An 18,718-nucleotide genomic window follows, 5' to 3' on the forward strand; every position below is an offset into this window, starting at 1 on the left:
AACTGAGCTTGTGCTTCATTATTTTTGGTGAGGGAACAAGTGAATAGCTCTCTTCTGGCTTTATCACAACAGCTGGAGAAATTTAAGGTCTTTGAATTCTTTGTCAAATGGGATTGAAACATATGAATGGGTTAGAAGCTTGCAAAACAGGGTTACCAACACAGCTAAGGCCAACGTGTAAGTCTTAATTCCTTGAGGAATGGAGCAAAATATTTCTTTTTGTTAACCACAAGACTTCACTCTTGTTGATACTAGGTGGTATTTGTAGTTTTAATGGTATGTGCCTTGCCTTTTCTTCCTAATAGATCGCTGGACCGCAAGTGGGTGGAAGATTTGTTGGTTTTGGCACAATGTTTGCTTTACATAGGCATGTCTCAAGTTTACAGCAAACAGAAGAACCAGGCAGTGAATGATGCAAAGTCCTTAACACGAGGGAAAGGAGAGGAGTAGGAAAAGTTGTCGTGTAAAATGACCTCTCCAAAACTGAAACATCTCTTCAGCTTATTTCCCCTGCTAGTTTGCATGGTACTTCCTTAGGCTGACATTGCTCCGTCAAATGCAATGTGAGATTGAACACTTGTGTCAGTGCTGCTTTTGTTCCTGCTGCTCATGTTCATTGCTCGAAACTGGACATGCTGTGGTTTGGGCATCCAGTATCCTTGTTTTGAGTGTTGAATAACTTCAGTGGTGATCCTTTTGTGGCACTGGGGAGTTCAAATCTGAACAGAAATAACCAAAATGGCAAGATGACCTGGCAAAAAGGTAGCAGAGGTTCTCACTTGCTACCCAGGTGCTGTTTCTTGACCTGAGAAATAAGCATCAGGTGGTGGGACAGTGCTGAGATGCAGATAAAGGGTTATCAGTAGCAGTGGCAGGAGCTGGCATGAATTAAATCCACTGCCATGACCTTAGAGTAGCGGCAGTGCTGAATACATCTGGATTTGATACTGAAAATAAACTGTGGAAGCTGGATGTGGCTTTGGAGCTATTGTTTGTGGCTGAAAAATGGGGCTGTTTAGCAAGCTGCAGAATCGCCAACTGGTGGGGGGGACTGGGTCTGGGGTCTTGGAGTGGGGGGACACTGTTGCTGCCCACCTTCAGGCTGCCTTTTTGTGGAGGCAGAGGGCTCTTTTTTTTTCTGGGTTTGCAGGGATTTTGTGGATTGCCAGATGTCCTTGGGGGCATTAACAGCCTCTTGCATCTTGGGCATGTTCTCCATTACCTGGTGCAAAGGTGGGGTGATGTCTGGCTGCACGTGCTTGTGAACCTGCATTCAGGATAAAAATGTGAACAAGCAAGGGATGGTGATGTCTTGTAACCAGGCTGATCCTTTGCAAATTTAAATTTGTCCAAGTACTGTGTAGTTAAGGGGGGAAATTTGATGAACTTGATGGTGCATGAAGGCGGATGCTGTCAGCTGGATGGGCACAGTCAAAAGAAACCTCCAGAGCTTATCTCAGGACTGTCTATGAGAAAACAGAGAATATTTGTTGCCGTCTCATATGCTGCTCTTGCTACCCAGCTGTGTCCCAGTGTGCTGCATGGTTTTACATGGGATGTCGATGTGGAGAGACTGCCTCTCCTGATGCTGCTCTGCCTGACGTAGTGCATGGAGCTCATCTCGGCTAGCAGTACAGGTGATTTTCATGAAGAAGCTGCATCTTGGGTAGCACAGGTAGAAGAATGATAGGCATGGGACAGTGCTTGCTAATAAATCTGGAAGAAGCTAAAACACCTATCCAGCATGTGAAGATTTAAGGCACTGTCAACTTGCTGCCTTCAGATTTGTGGAAGAACACTCCCCTCCCCTCAAAACAACCAACAACAGAAACCTTCAAGTATTACAGTTTCTTTTAAAGCAATGTATTGCTTTAAAAGTAATTACTCTCTGGAACATTGAGGGCTTCTGCTTGGCTTTCCAATGCATAGTTGAGGAAGTAACTAGGTGCAAACATTTACCTTCTGTGAACAAATGCAACTGTCTGTGTATCTTGGGATTATTATGCCTAATTGCTCTGCTGAGGGAAGTGCAGGTTCTTATGGAGTTTATGATGTTTGTGTGGGTGTAGCCCATCTTGCCACTTGCAGGCACAGAGCAAAACCAGTAACCAAGCCTGTACCTTGCACTGGGGAGGAGGCAGCTCGTAGCTGCAAGCAAAAGGAGCAACCTTTGCTTTGTTTAAAAATAAATAAAAATAAAATAAATTAAATAAAGGCAAGAGACATTTCACAAAACGATCACAGAGCTCCTAAGCTGCTTTTGGCCCTCATGCAAGGGGGTGGTACCTCTCCTGCTTGGCCTGTGCGTAATCCTTGGCATTTTTTCAGTTGCATAGGCTATCTGGATCAATCTCATCTGACAGCTGAACTGCTTCAGAAGGATACACAGTTGGGAGATCTGAAAAAAGGGAATCTTAAATCTCAGAAGAGAAAAGGTTGTTCTTTATATGCCATAAGGATGCTACTCCGTAGGATAGGTGGGTTTTTTCACAGCTAGTTTGGAGGCTGTAACACAGCTGCGGTGCTGACTTCATGGGGGTTTTATAATCCCATAATGGGAAGGGAAGACAAATTGCTGCAGCAGATTTCAGGCTTTGAGTGTAACAGTGCCTTAAATATTAAGCTCTGTCAGTTTTTAACGGAAGTGAGCTATACCAGTAAAAACCTTACCCTGCAAAAAATGGAAGGGTGGGATGGAATGAGGCGATGGCAGGGAGCTGGGGTGCTGGCAGCTGCTGCCCCTTCCTTGTAGCAGCTTTGAGATGTGTTTGCTTAGGCTGAAGTGACGTATTTATTAAGCCCAAATGAGCACAAGTTATTACTCAGGAGTCTTGGTTCTTACCTTTTCAGCTACCTTGTGCTCTTTCACTTCTGCACATGATTACAGGGTTTCTCACCCATTTGACAGCAGTTTGCCTCCAAATAAACAGCATGTTAAAGGCTGTGGGAGACTTCTGTCTGTATATGGGACTCAGGTACATGTTTTCCTCTTCCAGAGACAGCTTAGTCGCAAGTGAAATATGTAGGTAATGTCAGTTGAATTCCTGTCGAACATCTAATTATATGAAGTGACAGCATGGTCTGATCCTCTGTCCTGTGACTGCCAGAAAAGACAGTATCTTCAAGTAAGGAGAAGGTGAAATTCATTAGATTTTCAAGAATGAAAAGACATATATGATGAAGCATGAAGTATCACATTTTCTTGTATTTTCTTTTTAATACACTATTTGTCTCTCCTTTTGGCATCACCATTACTTTTTTTTTTTTTAAAAAGAGATGCTGATATTCCAGCTCGCAATCTCTTACATCAGTGTGTTTCCATTTCATTAACCAGCTGTTACAAGGAGTTTCTGGTGATAAGCAACCTGGAGACAGGGACCAAGTCAAGTCTGTTGGGCAACATCAATAGTCTGTGGGATGGAATCATGTGGACTTGGCAGAGTTGTCTGCTTCCCCATTTTCTATGGGGCGTATGGGCTTTGCCTGCCAGTCTGGGCCTTAAAGTTTAGGTACACAGGTTGCACAGAGTATACTTGTGACTTTTACCCACCTAAGCTGTTGTTCTTGGTCACATTCCCTTCTTACAAGTTTCTCTTTTTGTCCTTTCTTTGTATGAGGCTGTGCAGTGGTAAAAAGCAACTTCTGCAGTTTCTGTGGTGCCGAATGTGTCCCCACAGTAGAATGTGAGTGCACATGGTCTCTTACAGCCAAATGTGCTTTGGCTAATTGCTGGTATTCATCCCTGGAGGACACACCTAAGCTGGGATGAATCTTGCCTGACTTAATGGCATGTTGGCACTCAGTGCCTAAATGCTTGCACTGAACGAGATACTTGCATAAAGCTCTGTTTCTGCAGGCACCTATTTCTATGCACCTTCATAGTGTTACTCCTCTTGTGTGGAAGTGGTATTTTCTCTAAGGCTTTGCCGCTTTGTGTAGCGGACACTTGGACACTGATGGAGCCCTTATACCTGTATTTAGCACTCTGTGCTGTGAGAGGCCAGACTAGTTTTCCTCTGCTTCTGAGCCATCAGGTGCAAATGTTCAGTGGCTTCAACGTGTTGTTTTATACCAACAAGACACAGCACGTTCTTTTCCCTGTCTAGCAGTCTTTTGATCTTTGCAGCTATGCACTGGGCATCGTTTTATCTATGTGTTGATTAACACCAAGCAGAGGGTGCACTGTTGCTTCAGACTGCTGGTGAGCATCGTTCCAGGTCTCTACTTAACCTGCTTTCAGAGGCTGAGGTCCTGAATCTGGCCTGTCATGTCTGAAGCTCATTTTAAGAGCTGCTGTGAGCCTTGGCAGAGGTTTGGTGTCATTCTGATCTGATGCAACCAAGAAACTGTTCTGCTTGTTTGTCCTCAGCTTTTTGAGGCACCCTTGGTATTGGTGGGACAGAGGAGCCACAAGCCAAGTCTGGGGACCTGGAGCTCTTCTCAAATCAGGGCACAGAGATCCTACATCTGAATCCCGCTTCACTGCTGGTTTGTAATGACATTTTATTGGGTGGCACTCGACACAAATGTGTCCTTCCACAGGGGAAACCACATACCTGATGAGTGCTTGTGTTCCTCTTGATGCATGGCTAAATATTTCTTACACCTCTGAGTTCGTCAGAGCTGTCTTGTCATCTCAAGCTGGGTTTCACTAACACAGCTTGTACCTACCCCTTGCTGTCAAGGGGTCGCAAGTTTTCTTTGACCCTGTCTCCTCAAGTTCACGAGGACTTTTCTTCTAGTAAGAGGCTTTTCCCACCCCACACACGCACACCAAGTTGTGTTGGCTCTGAACTTGATACTTGCATTCCTTCCTGAAAGAAAAAAGCACTTCATGGTTTGGATAGTGCAGAGGGGCATTTTTTTGTGTTTAACCGCCAAATTTACTAGTCTTTTCAAGCTCTCTGAACCTGTCTGCAATTCATCCTCCAGGCTTCTTTTCCTTTCCAGGCAGTGTGCAGATGAAACAGTGGTAGACTATTGAGGCGCATCTGTGTTAAATTATGCTATAAATCTGCAAAAATGTTGTTGCTGCTAGTGATACAAGCCTGCTCCAGAGCCCAGGCTGCGGTGGTGGTCTTGTCAAGGACTTTGCTCATTGTTGTTTCAATAATGGCAAACTACTTCCATCAACCATCATGGATGCACCTGAGTCTGCCTGATGTGGATTATTCCTTGAAGATGTACATGGCTGTCTAGAAGTCATCCCTTCTCTGGTAGGCTTTGCCCCTTTCTTCTTCAGATCCATTGCCTGAAAGGAAGTGCATGGTGTAGGTAGATCTGCGGCTCTCTTTTTGCTTTTAAGAAACCTGGTCTTTTAAGATTAAAAAGTCCAGGTATCTGTGATGCCTGGTTATCAGAGAAGAGAACGTCTGCAGGGTTCTCATCCTGCCCCGGGTCTGTTGCAGGCCCTTTGCAACTGCCAGGATGTTCTCATTTCCTCTTTAGAATCCCCATAAATATCTATTTCTGCTGGAATCTGATCTTACATGGCCTTACACACCCTACTTTGCAAGCAGAGTTGGTATCCTAAATGTCAGGCTTTATGCCAGTCTTTGAGAAGCCTTTCAAACGTTGAATTTTAAAGCTGGGGTCAGTTACCATAGTATCAGGAAGTAGATCTCAAAAACTTTGTGGATGTGACGGTTCCCTCCTGGGGCAGCAGCACAGCAGGGGCTGCAGGACTCCCGGGGATGCTGAGGATGCCGCGCTGGGGCTGGTGGTGTGCAGGCAGCTGTGTGTGGGCTGGACACCTGCGTCATCCAGAGGTGCTTGCTGCTGACAAGCGGGGATTTGGCACTCTGTCAGGCTGTTACGCAGAGGGATGTGTGTCTGGCAAGCCTCAGAAGATAGAGGGGAGCTGATCTGGCAGTTGCTTATCAGTCTTTTCCTAGGCTAAAAAAAACCTTAAAATATGCAAAGCTCAGGTTTCATTAGGGGATTTTCTTAATTTTTTTCAAGTGTTCAACTGTTCTTTTAGCTGTTCCAGCATAATCAAACTCTTCATAAAGAGCATTAACCCTTTTTTTCTGACAGATTATGGTCTGTGGTGCTTTGTTACATATGTAGGAATATGCATCCATGGTTGTTGGCATGTTTGGCTTAACTCAAGTGGGGAAGAGAAGTCAATGAGTCTAGCTTGCATCACACAAACCACTTCCCTGAAAAGTGGTCTGCTCTTTGTTTTGACTCTCTTCTTGTGGAAGAACTAAATTACTAACGAAATTACTTTTTCCCTCCCTAGCATTCTTGGCTTTCATGCTGTGCTTGCATAGAGGGTATTGAGAACAAAGTTCAGGAATGAACTTACAGAATGGGTGCTTGGATTGCTCTTGGTGAAACGATCAACCAGGACTCATTTGGAAAAAGATGTTACCAACACATTTAGTTGAAGATTATACAATTAACATGTTTTAGCGTGTTCACAAGGTCTTCAAGGAAAAGACTTCATGGAAATTCACTTCCCTAGGATGGAAAATGGCTATGAGTTCGTTTAGGTTCGTCCCTTTCTCTAAAAACTGTAATTGTAGGATGTCAGCTTGACAGTCCTGTGCATTCACAAGGAACGAATGAGTGTAGTGATCCGCAGTTGTCCATCCTTCTCCCTTCCCAGCAATGTAGACTTGAATACTGTTTGTATGCCTCATCTTGTAAGGCATTTGTTCCACCCATGAAGCACAGAACAAAATTAACTGCACAAGCTAAAGATTAAATTGTTGGGTCAAATGATTCAACAGAAGCAACTCGTAAGACATCTGTACCCTTTGAGGTTGGAAAGAATCTCCCAAGTGTGGGACATCTGACATGACGTGCACCTGCTTGCTGTAGTCTGCAGCCAGCTTTGTCAATGTTGTTACCAACTTTAAACTGAAACAGAGAATTTTGACCTACTTTTCCAGTTTTCCTGTTGTTTTGCACAACATTGAGGACACTGAAACCAGGTCAGTTTAGTGCTGTTTTGGAAACCACAGATGAATGCTGATCTCCTCTGTGTTGGAGGTACTGTTGGGATACAGGCATGTAGTTGAAATATACTGTCATAACAGGTAACCAGAAAGATCTTGAGTGGGAGAGAAAAAGGAAGAAAAAAAGAAAAAATTATTTTTCCTGGCTGAGTGGAGAAACCATTCAATCTCTGCCTCCTTCTGTCCTCCTAGCTTAGGTAGGTAGCCATGCACCAAGAGCAGGATCCTCTTCCAGATCAGACCAAGCTGTAGGATATTTGGTTATCTGTTGATTTTTCTCCTTAGGAACAGGGCAGATCCCATAAAATCATTATTGTCTTGTTAGTGGAACAGCAGCTTTGCCAGAAGTGAGTGATGAGGTGGCTTTGGAGAAAGAAATTCTTGTTTGGGCCAGTTGGAAGGTGGCATTGGGTAGAAGCAGGGCAACAAGTGGAACATCGTGGAAGGGAAGAGATGAAGTGGGGTGAGAAGGCATGAAGGAAGGGACCTGAAGCCAATGGAGATGTGTGTCCATGTAGAAGAAAGCAAAGTTGTAAGTGAAAGGTTTACTAATTGCATTTTAATATAGGAAGAGCATTGATGCCTAGGAAGCTATTAATGCATGCAGTGAAGCAGAGGACACAAAGCCAGCTTGTTCCTCTCAACTTAGGGGTGTAAGCTAATAAAATGAGTTGGCAGATGCTGAGAAAGTGAGTGAACATATCATATATGTCCTGGTTTCAAAATATTCCTCATTGCCTGCATCCTGGCTATACCTTTTCCAGAGGATGAACAGTCTGTCCCGATCTGTGGCAAAGAGAGCAAAGTTTTCCGCCGCTGAAGGCTCTAATTTTTACAGAGAATGAGGGTGGAAGCTGGTGATCTCATTTCCGTATGTTTATAACAAGTCAGTTGAGAGCCCTGGAGGATTTTATAGTCTCTGAAGTCATGTAGGAAGTAGCAGATCTTGTCTGGAAAGCACTCTCCAGGTCAAGAGACTTACCAAAAGCAATAGACAGGCTCATGGGGCGGATGTTGGAAAATCCAATGAGAAGGCATGTGCCTTGTTCTAAAGCAGTGATCTTGGAGTTTCTTTGAGAAATTGAGTTCCTGTTTCTGTAGAGAGTAGGATGAGATTACTCATCCCAACAGAAAATGGGGCTTTTTTAAGGCCTCTGTTAAAAGAAGAAAGAGCTGTAGGGCTGAACTGCTCTTGCTTGTTAGGGTGTTGATCCATCCGCCAAGCATTTGCAGTTTGATTTCTAGCATGTATTGACTCCTTCATGGATCAAAACCTCACACAGACCTGGATTAGGTCTGCTTGATTTGTTTTGAAGAAAGGAGGATTCATCTTCAATTTCAGTTTGAACAGGTTTTTGGAAATTGTGCCACAAACCAAGACTTCGACAGCTCTTGTTCTTATCTTGGGAGGGTATCTAGAGTATCTCAAGTAGGTCAAAGAAATTTTCAGTACGAGGGAAGCAAGGTTATCCTTTGAAGGGTAGGAATAAGGATTGCTTTGGCTTCTCTACACCAGTCTCTTGTTTGCGTTGTCTTTTACTACTGCTGCTTTCAAACTTAAGGACTTCATTGACAAAACTGGATGTCTGTGAGCAATGTCTGTGCTGTAACGAGTGCTTGGTAGGCAACTAAACCTACCTTCACGCTAGACTGTGCTAGTGATTACAACATGAACAGCAACTGCCTTCAACACCACCTAGAAGTGTGTTTGTAGCTCTAGCGCTGCAGTTTTATTGGTGGAGGTGAGGTTGTGATTTAGAACTTGGGTCCTAAGTGTTTTCAAGTGTGTAGGATACAAAGTTGGGGTTTTTTTAATTACCTAACTGCTTTAACTACTTTTCTTCCCAGCCTGTATCTTTCATTAAATAACTGTTCCCAAGTCTTCAACTGTATTGTAGTGAAATGAATACTGGAATTGAACTGAGTCACTGTTAGGGAAATATCTTCATGCAGCTTTGTTTAAATGCAAGTAACTTTCAGGAGCAATCTTGCTGAGTGGAAAGGTAGGAAGGAAAATTGTTACAAAAAAGTTTGAATTGTGGCAGGAAATAGTCCTCATGTTCTGAGTAATCTTTAAATATTAATGTGACTGACTTCCAATTACAGTTTAGTCTTCATTCTTCTGCCACTCCTTCTAAAGCCAGGTGCTTTATTAGTCCTCAAAAGCCATATTTGATGCCATATTTGTGTGATTTGGTGTTCCAACAGCTGGAATTTGCTTGTAGGGTTGACTGTAATAAAGAGGTAATGAAATGTTTGGTGCACTCATTCATTACTGATCTGAATTCCTGTTTGCAGGAGGCTTTCAGCTGAGATAGGGGATGTTTAGTGTATGCAAACTGTCAGGCATGACCTTTCATCCTTCTCCCTGGGGAGACCTTACGCTGATGGGGAACAGGGTAAGGATGGAAGTGTTAGTAACTTGTAACCATTACCATCTTATTTCACTAGCCAGAAAAAGCATGGTTGGAGCTCTGTACTTAATCTACCTGAGAAGACTGGAGTTGCTTGTCCCATCTGAGATACACTGAGCGAGATGGCGTATGTGGCAGTATATTTCTGATGCCAGATCTGAAATTTGACACATGGAGTTTGAGCCAAGTTCAGACTTAGTCCGGAGGGGGGAAGCTGTATTGAGGCTCAGGAGGGCTCATGCTCACCAGAGGCTTGAGCAGCCCTTAGATGAATGATGTACTTGTGTCATCAAGCACAGGTGGAGCACTGGCTGCCCTGCAGTCACTTAAAACCAAGACCAGCTCGTATCAGCTATTTGAAACGTGTTAAATTGTGTGCCTTTGCCTTTTGGCGGCTTTCAGCCTCACTTAATCATAGCTGGTGAAAGGCTTCTCTGTAACGGTGCTGTGTTCTGCCAGCAGGTAGCTGAACAAATTCGTAAAAATCTGCACCTAGGTATCAGGTTCTGCTGCAAAACAACCTCACTATATGGATCAATTTACTCAGCAGGTTGAAACCTGGTAGTACTTCATGGCAGAAGAAACATTGAACGGCTTCTAGTATCATGCAGGAAAGAAAACATTGTGCGTTCTTAAACAGCCTGTCTCTTCCCAGTCCACCTCATGTTCATCAGGGTTGTTTAGAAACCTTTTTCCAGTGGTTTTAGCTTATGTTGGCTGTTCTTGCCTTCTCTATTGGCCACGTAACTGTTAGCTGAATGAGCAAGAAGAAGAAAATCTGTTTGTAACTTTATAAAAAGTGTACCATCCCTCCTTCCTGTGCTGGAATCTGTCCCTGACATGCAGATTTTGCCTCTTTCTTTCAGAGCTTTTAGCCCCTCTTCCATGTAGTCCTTCGTAGGAGTATCTCCTCAGTCTACAGAGCTGCGCTGCGCGTTGCTTTCTCCAAGCGTAAAGTGGGCAGGGTCTGTGCTCTTAGTAGAGAATTCTTCCTGTTACCCTGTTGTGAGGTCTGTAGTTGTTGCCCATGGATATCCAACCTTGATGAAAATGACTGTTCTCCAGGGGAAACAAATCCTCTTCTCTGGCTTTGGTGGGATTAAGTGTGTTTTCCAAAGTACTACTTTTTTTTATTCATAGAATTCCTCTGTTCTTCTCATCTTTTTTAGCGATCCAGTCCTAGAAGCCCTCCATCACTGTCCTCATGTTTGATTTCTGTTTAGCAATGAACTTCCTTAGTTTCAATGACTGTCCTTTATGTTGTTTGTTTTGAAGTCAGTCCCTCCTCCCAGGTCAGGGTGGGGTCCAGTCACAGTGCTTTTCTGGTATCTGATAGAGCATCATCATTGCTTCTGCAAGCGGGTTTCACAAAGCAAATACAACTGTGCTTGTGTCTACACAAACAGCTTTGAGAAGCAGCGCTAACTCACCCCCTCAGAATGAATGCTGCAGCTGAAAGTATGTTGGGATGTCTACGATGAAAAACCAGCTCATCCTGTTTGCCAGTAATGGATACTTCCTGCTTATCCATACTTGGTTTTAAATATTAAATCTTGAATTAACTTGAGGTACGAGTAAAGCTTGGTAATACCAAATTTTGAATTTCTTGTATGTGAACGTCTCAGACTCCTCTGTCTCTAGCTAGGCCAGTGGTGCTTCATCATGAATGGCATTTCACAAGTTACTTAGTACCATGCTGGGAGCGTGATGCTGCAGCTACTGGGATGGTATGGCCGCACTGGTAGTGTGGATGCAATACAGTGGTTCTCGGATGACTGATGATTTTCAGGCCTCCTGGATTTGCTGCAGACACAGTGCAGAGCAACAGTGAGAATTCATCTGCTTTTCACTCTAGAAAAGAGAGCTGCTGAGTCACAGGCTGGGTGAAACATGGTGTGGGTTGTAACCTGTGCAGTCTGAGCTAGGTTCTACACATTAATATCAACTGTTAACAAGGGGTGGTTTTGTGGGATTGTTATGTTGCATGAAGCATCCATTCATGTGTCTGGATGTTTCTTTATGCTATTATTAGGGAGACCTTTAGGAACTAATACAATGTGGAGGGACACAGCATTGTTCTTACAAAGATGGAGCCTCTTTTAAAGTCCTGCACATTCCCTGTCTGATATAGAACCCCCTGCAGTAATACATGAACAAAAGCAGTGGAAATAATTTGCAAAGTGGTATTAAAGTTGTGCGTTCTCTGTGTTTAATTTTTGCCTTTTTTTTTGTGTGTGGAAGTATTTAAAAAAAAAATCTGGGGAGGAAGCTCAGGCTGGGGACAACTGTGCCATCTGTGGTGCAAACACAGCAATGGAAATGGGTAGAAAAGGTCAGAGTTGTGCTAAAGACTAGTACAGTATTCAGAAACTCAAATTTCCCACTGTTAGATACCTGCATTTTCTGGATCTGGTGTGGATGACTTCTGCCTTGTATACAGATGCCTTAGATCAAAACAAAAGTTGCTAGAAATGAAAGTGTACCACAGTTGAAGGCTGGGGAAAGTGTACTCATATTTCTAAAGGGCTAATGCTTTTGTTCTGTGCCACTGATTTGTGGGTGGGTGATAATTCCTGCCTCTTATTTTTTAATAACTGGAAGTAGGCAGGTTAGCTTCATAATCTCATGATATGAAGAGAAGAAACCTTTGCTAAATCCTCTAGAAATGTATTGCTACAGGAGGACTGAGCCAACTGCCTTAGTAGCTTTTGAACCCCTGTAAATACCGTTGTGTTTCTGGGCATACCTGATAGTGTTTGATTGCTGATGTCCTTCCACATTGTCTCTTGTTTTGGTGGTTTCATTTAGCACTTCTCTGCTGACTTTGGAGGCTTTTTCTAACTTCTATGCAAACATTGAAACTTCTGCATGGATGCCAACACTTGAAGTAGGACGCAAACCTTGTCTCTGAAATTATTCAGGTACTCTTCCATTCACATCTGGAAAATCATGAATGCAGCAGTGACTCCTAAAGGAGTACAGCCCAGTATGTGTAGGTGCTGGGACGTGGGGGTTAGCTCCAGGTGTGTTTGTTCTAGTTCTCGCCTTAGGAACTGCACCGCAAGCATCTTCTGGGTGGGTCCACGTGCACAGAGGAGCCACTTGGCCTCCATGAGTTGAGAAGCATCTATTTTGGGTCCTCTTTTGATAGAGTTAGCAAACTGATGCTTGTGAGATGCACCAGTGTGCTCTCTGGAGTAGTCAAGAGTTGCCTGCCCTTGGGGTTATGGTGGTGACAAGTTTGGATGTGGGGGAGCAAGGTGTACTTCAGTTTCTCTGGGAGAACTGTCAGGCTTTCATTTGCCAGTCATGAATGCAGGCTGCTGGAGAAGATCTTGGCCCTTGAGTCAGTCACCCTATTCCATTACAATGTCTGTTTTTCTAAAACCTCATTTTTTTAGGGAACTAAATCACATTAGTAATGTGAATTGTATGTTGATACAACATTCAGAAAATTTATAGCGTTTATAAATCAGAAATCTTGTTTTGGCTACTAATTTTGGTCATCTCTAAGACAACAGTTTCAATTAGCAAATGCATCTGAGGTCAACTTTAAAAGATGTAAAATGAAGGAGAATTTGACTTCTGAAGTGTTTAAATATTTTCTTGGCAGCTTTCATTCACTACTTTTTTTTTTTTTTGTCTGACTTTTGTGTAATACTTCTTAAATGTATGAAGTGAGAAGAAAACAAGCTTTACACTTCACAGTTGCTTTAAAGATGGGATGTGATCTCCTTGCAGTTTCTACCTGACATGCTGGTGTAATTGAAATTGCTTTTGCTAGTATGTGCCGCGTGAGTCCTGATAACTCCAGTAGCAAGCAGTCGATGAGCAGCCCTTGCATCTCTTCGTGATGTCAAGGCTTTTTATCAGAAAACTGTTAAGAAAATCGTAGAATTCCTGTATCGCTGCTAATTTCCTCAAGGCTGGGAGGAACATCCTGTTGTACATTTTTTGCTTGGTATTTTAAAATAACAATTTTTATTTCATATAACTTTTTTCTTTTCCCCAGGTAAGAAACCAAAAGCAACCTGCCTTTATTGAGTTCTCAAGAACATAATCGACCCCTTGGTACATTATCAAGATGCATTAGGAAACTGGATACGGTGCCAAAAGAACTCCATGCGTTTCCATGACTTTCTTGAACCCTGATTCAGATACTTTTGGATATAAATTTCTGTCCTAAGGAGAAGAGTGGGTACTCAGATTCATCTCTGCCAGCTTGCTGGCAGAGATATTTCACTAAGATCATGGACCATCCTAATAGGGAAAAGGATGAAAGGCAGCGGACGACAAAAGGGATGTCGGGAAGGAGTGGGCACGGTTCTCGACCAAGCTCATCAGCATCTTCTGGCGTTCTTATGGTGGGACCCAACTTCCGAGTGGGCAAGAAGATTGGGTGTGGGAACTTTGGAGAACTCAGACTAGGTAAGAAGTAACCATTTTAGCGACCTGCATTATGCAGGTTAGCATTTCACCACTGGAATATAAATAAGTAAAAACCTACCCCCACTTGAGAAATGTGTGCGCTTGTCTTGTTTTCCAACTGTCGAGCTGCCTTACCTGAAGCTTCTAACTTAGATGTAACTGTTAGTGTTATTTTTATTTGCACAAAGTCAAAGTGAGAGTACTGGAGTGGCCAAAGATGCAAATTTTGAATAATCTGAACAACGAAGACTGTTCTCAGCGCTGAATGTCTTGCCGAAGGTGAAAAAAGCTTCTGAACTGCCTGGATTGCTATATCTTGCTTCAATTTCTTGTTCATAAGCTAGGATACCCTGTTAAAGTGATGGGTGAGACTCTTTCCCAGAACTCAGCCATGTCTCCTCTCTTCCACGTCCTTCGCTAACCTCAGTGCCCTAGTTTCAGACCCATCACCCGCTCACTGATCTGTCCCATGTGTTTGACTCGCTGGCAAAGAGTAGGTTGTGCCAACTGGCCATCTGGCTACTGCCTCTCAGCTGCCAAACAGACCCAGCAGCCTGTGATTTTTCGTGGTCCGTTGGTTGTCTAACCACATCTTGCAGCTGGTCAGCCAAACAGATGGCTACACTAATGCATCGTTTGTTTAGGTTGACTTAAGAGCCATGCGCACAGTGCATGGGGCTCTTAAGTCATCCTCAACAGATGATGGTTGTTTTTTAAATGAGGGGGGGGAAGCAGCTGGTGTTTTTAATTACATGTCCCTGACTTCCCAATATGTGGTTTTGGGGTATTTGCTGTAGATCAGAAGCAGCACCTTGTGATGGTCTTGATCCTGACTCACTTAAAACAGTTGCATTTCTCCTCTTTGGCTGAGTGAATTGGATTGCTGTGGTAGTGAACTTGAGGGTGCTGAAGACAGATTGGCTGACATAAATGCCATTTGCCCAAACTTGGTACATATTTAGAATTGAAAACAAAATCATTTGTATATCAGGCACTAGGGATAGTAAGTAAATCAGTCAGGAAATTGCTTCGGATAAACAAAGTGTTATAACACACAACTACTGACAGTATCTTTGTAGATTCCTGCTCAGAATCTATGTAATCTTAGATTAATGTATGTAATCTTTAATTTTAAGGTTTGGCTATTGCATCTTTAGCATGTGCCACTTCACCACAGTGTGAAGATTAACCAGCTTGCTTATGATCTGTCTCAGTAAACAGGTAGTTTGGTTCCAGCATTACATCAGACAAGTTTTATTGATTTGCAGGAACAGAGATAATGCTGCAAAGGTGGAGAGAAGCCAAGCACAGGGACAAAAACTCCCACCTTCATGAACATGAACATAATTAGCAGCTGGAGATAAGTTTGGATCCTTACAGTAACATAATGTGAATAGCTGTATTGCATTTGCAGAGGCCTCCCCAGCAGCAAATGTCACGATAGCAGTATCCCCATGGAGATGGTGAATTGCTTTGTAACCCAAGCTCCGCTTTGAAGGTTCAGCAGCTGTAGTAGATCCCTCCAGGTATACAGCTCTCGCATTTATTCGGCTGGTGCCCAGATCCTGCTTGCATGGTTTTTCTTTTTCACGTTTCTCAAAAGTTTAAAGGTATTTGGTTTCTGACTAATGTATAGTTTCAAACCACAGACTTTACAAAAGAGATTTCACTTCTGAAAAAGTCAATTTACAGAGAAATTCAGTTTTAACTTGGAAAAAGCAACACCTGTTAATTGAGTGGCCTTTTTTTTTCACTACACTGGTGTAAATGTTTTGTTAATACTGGTTAACTAAGTAGCATGCTGTATTTGGGCAACGAGCCATATGCACTGATAATGGCAATTAGGTGTAAGGTTCTTACAGAAGCTCTATTACTTATCTTCTTTTTTTAAACCTCTGTTGCTTTTTGCCAGTTACTATAGATTTAAGAACTCCTCTTTACTCAAATATCAGGTATTTCTATTGCACAGATGTGATGCTAATTATCACTGGGGGGAAGAAGAAGGAGCATGCCTGAAATATGAGCAAACCAGTCTCTGATAACAGTTTTGTCCTGCAGAGATGAATGGTGTGTCCTCTGCTTTTTGCCTTTTTTTATGTGGCTTTGGAGAAGTTAAATGCTACTGAATGTTCTTCCTCTGTTACTAAAAGCAAAGTCACATACTGATAAACAAGGAGAAAAGATATTTTTCCAATTCTCTGAAGAATTTATCTTCTTTTAGGTGTTGTGTTTTCACTCTAAGCTGCTCTTGTATCACATGCCAGGACTGATTGTTCAGGAAGGAGATGGCATGTATGTATGGAAGCTGTTTTCTGCAAATATCAAGCTCACTGCTTAGGGTTGATCTTTCTCACTGCAAATACAGATAGCCATGAGGATGTTACTTTTCTGAAGTATGTGACGAGCAGCACAGTTGGATCCCAGCCTGAAGAGGAGCTGAAATGGGAAGATGAATGCAAAACTGAGCGTATGGCCCAGAGTAATAAGATTGAAATAGGCTTAACTGGTTGTCGTTTCTTTGGACAGGCTGCAGATTAGGTGGTCTGTAAGAGCTTTGGTTTCCGAAGCAGCTCAACCTACTAGCAGGGGTATGGTGACAGTAAAGAGCAGGGGATCTTGCTTGCCATCCCTGGGCCGGAATCTGCATGCTTTCATTGCATTTTGTGCAATGCCAAGCCCTGTTTTGCAGCTCCTGGTTATCTGCCAAGTCAATTCTTCTGCTGCCTTAGGAGTTGGAACATGCCTGAAGTGTTATCGCCTTCTGCCATTATGAGGTCCGGCATCTCCACCCCGAGCTGATAGGAGAGCCAGCGTTATGTAAAACAGCCTGAGGAACGAGCTCACTGAGCTGTAAAATTGTGTGATGTCAGTAGGTGCTCACTGCTCAGGAAAAATGGGATTTAACCTGTTAAACCTAGTGCTATGATATGCTGTGGCTATGAACTTCCCCTTAGAAAAGATATCGCCAGCTGAGCCTGGCAGCTGCCTCCTTATATTGACTCACAGACTTACCCAGTGGGTATTTCTTGTATGTACCCAAAATCCTGAACCACGAGCCATGTTGGGGATAAATAAGCCTCTTCAAATGTCTCATTTTTCCCAGTGTTTTGCACCCTTACTTAGTAAAGCGATTAAACAGGCACTAATGTAAAATTATTCTGGTTTCAGTAGGTTGGAGGGCTTTCTAAAATAAGCGTTAAGTTTTGGATTGACTAGGGGACTTATTTTGACGCAGCTGTAGACTGGAGCCCAAATCTTTTTGCTCTAATGCAAACATTATCAGACATTTTCAAAACAGCATGTTCAAGTATCACTTAAAAATGACAATTAATGCAGCTTTTCTCCCTGCTTGGAGGGGAAAAAAATGTTAGGAGGCCTAGGTCCTGTATGTTGCATGTGTCCTCCCTTGATAGGCTGCTGCACCAAAGGGATTGTTGGAGGTGTCTGTGTTTTCATGTGGTGCTCAAAGAAGTTTCATAATGTCCAGAAGTCTAGAAATGAGCGTGAGTTGCGCAGAGGTCTCACAAAGATTCAGCACATCTCAGGAGCAAGCCCCGAGCTAGAAGAAAGGCTGCCTATTTGTACATTGCCAAGCCAGAGCAGGTTGATCAGGTCTAGGAAGGTGTCCCCCAAAAGCAAGAACCACCCAGCTGACTCCCAGGCTGCAGTCTGAAGCCAGGAGCTCTGCTTTAAAACAAGTAAAAGAATTTTAAACAAACAAAACAAAACCAATTACAAAAAATTATAATAGCATCCGTTCTTTGGGCTAGTTTTGTCTTCGCTTCTAGAATAATGCTAGGTGTGGAGGGCATGGGTAAGAGTAGGTCCTGGGTAGGATCTGCACTAGGAGCTGTTACTTGGAGACATGTGCTTTAGAAGGGACAGCAAATCTGGCACTGCAAAATCAATGTGGGCTCACCTCTTGATGCATGTGGGATCTGGTCTCTGCGGATGCTGTGCTCTCTAGGGTGAGCTCTGCTTGGTCTTTAGGATGACTAGTTGGATGTTTGCTCCATTACTCAGCCCTGACCCATCATCAGAAGGTATTGTTCCTACAGCAACAAGCTAGAAGGAAGGGTCAAAGCATTTTTGATTCACGTCATTCATGAGAGCCACGTACTTGTGGCTCTTAACGTTGACCTGTGAGAATAGTGCACATGACAGGTTGATCAGTTTGGGCTCCTCTTCTGGTCTGCAAACTGTCCGTGTATTTGGCACATCTTACTGCCAGGGCTTGAGAAATCCACTCTGTTAGGTTTCCCATATGAATGCTGGAGACTTAATGTATCACTTCTCATTTAGAGTATGGAGTTCATAATTGTCAGTGGAGCTACCCAAAACTGAGGCATGAACTTAATCACTGCTCCATCAAAAGCTTTGCCTGAACTTGAAGGCCTTTTGTTAGCACAGTTATATCATCTCAGCTGTATTACAGATCTTTTGTCTTACTAAGATAAGATGTAGCTTCTATTCATGGCTTATTGTACTGTGCAGATTCACTTCCTCCTGTAACCAGTACTGCCTTCGCTCTTCCATTTGAATACCAGTGCTGCCTTGGAAGAGGAGGAAGAAGAAACAATTACACCTTGGGCAGTGTGACAGCAAAACTGAGGGGTAGATCTCTGTCTGGTGCAAGCCAACGGAAAGATTTTTGGGGATTTGCTTTGCTATCATATCTGTCAAAGCAAGAATCTTGGGCTGCAGCTTTAGAAAGGGTTTGGAGTTCAGGAACTGGACCTATTTGCACCGCTTTAGTTCAGAGTCTCTGCAAAGCATGTGCTTTGAGGGGGATGAACTGGAGAATTAATTAGTTTACCTTTGGCTGCTAGCCTGACATCTCAGGCTAGTGTTTTGCTAATCCCAGTATTTTAACTGAGGAATTTAATTACTAAAATTATCTTCTGTCTTGTC

General features: G+C 43.1%; 1 protein-coding gene across 7 annotated transcripts in view; it reads left to right on the forward strand.

Annotated features, from left to right (window-relative positions):
* The window catches only part of CSNK1G1 (casein kinase 1 gamma 1), a 108,201-nt gene that overhangs the window by 29,544 nt on the left and 59,939 nt on the right, over positions 1-18,718 (forward strand). For 5 of the 7 annotated variants that reach the window (XM_055717445.1, XM_055717451.1, XM_055717448.1 and 2 more), the window contains one exon: positions 13,392-13,807. In XM_055717445.1, the coding sequence (XP_055573420.1) occupies positions 13,630-13,807 (178 nt within the window). In that variant the 5' untranslated portion in view covers positions 13,392-13,629. Of the gene's footprint in view, positions 1-12,187; positions 12,301-13,391; positions 13,808-18,718 lie in introns of all 7 variants that reach the window. The other 2 variants (XM_055717446.1, XM_055717449.1) reach the window with 1 other exon arrangement.

The sequence above is a fragment of the Falco cherrug genome, chromosome 7 (assembly GCF_023634085.1).
Source record: "Falco cherrug isolate bFalChe1 chromosome 7, bFalChe1.pri, whole genome shotgun sequence".
Lineage (NCBI taxonomy): Eukaryota > Metazoa > Chordata > Aves > Falconiformes > Falconidae > Falco > Falco cherrug.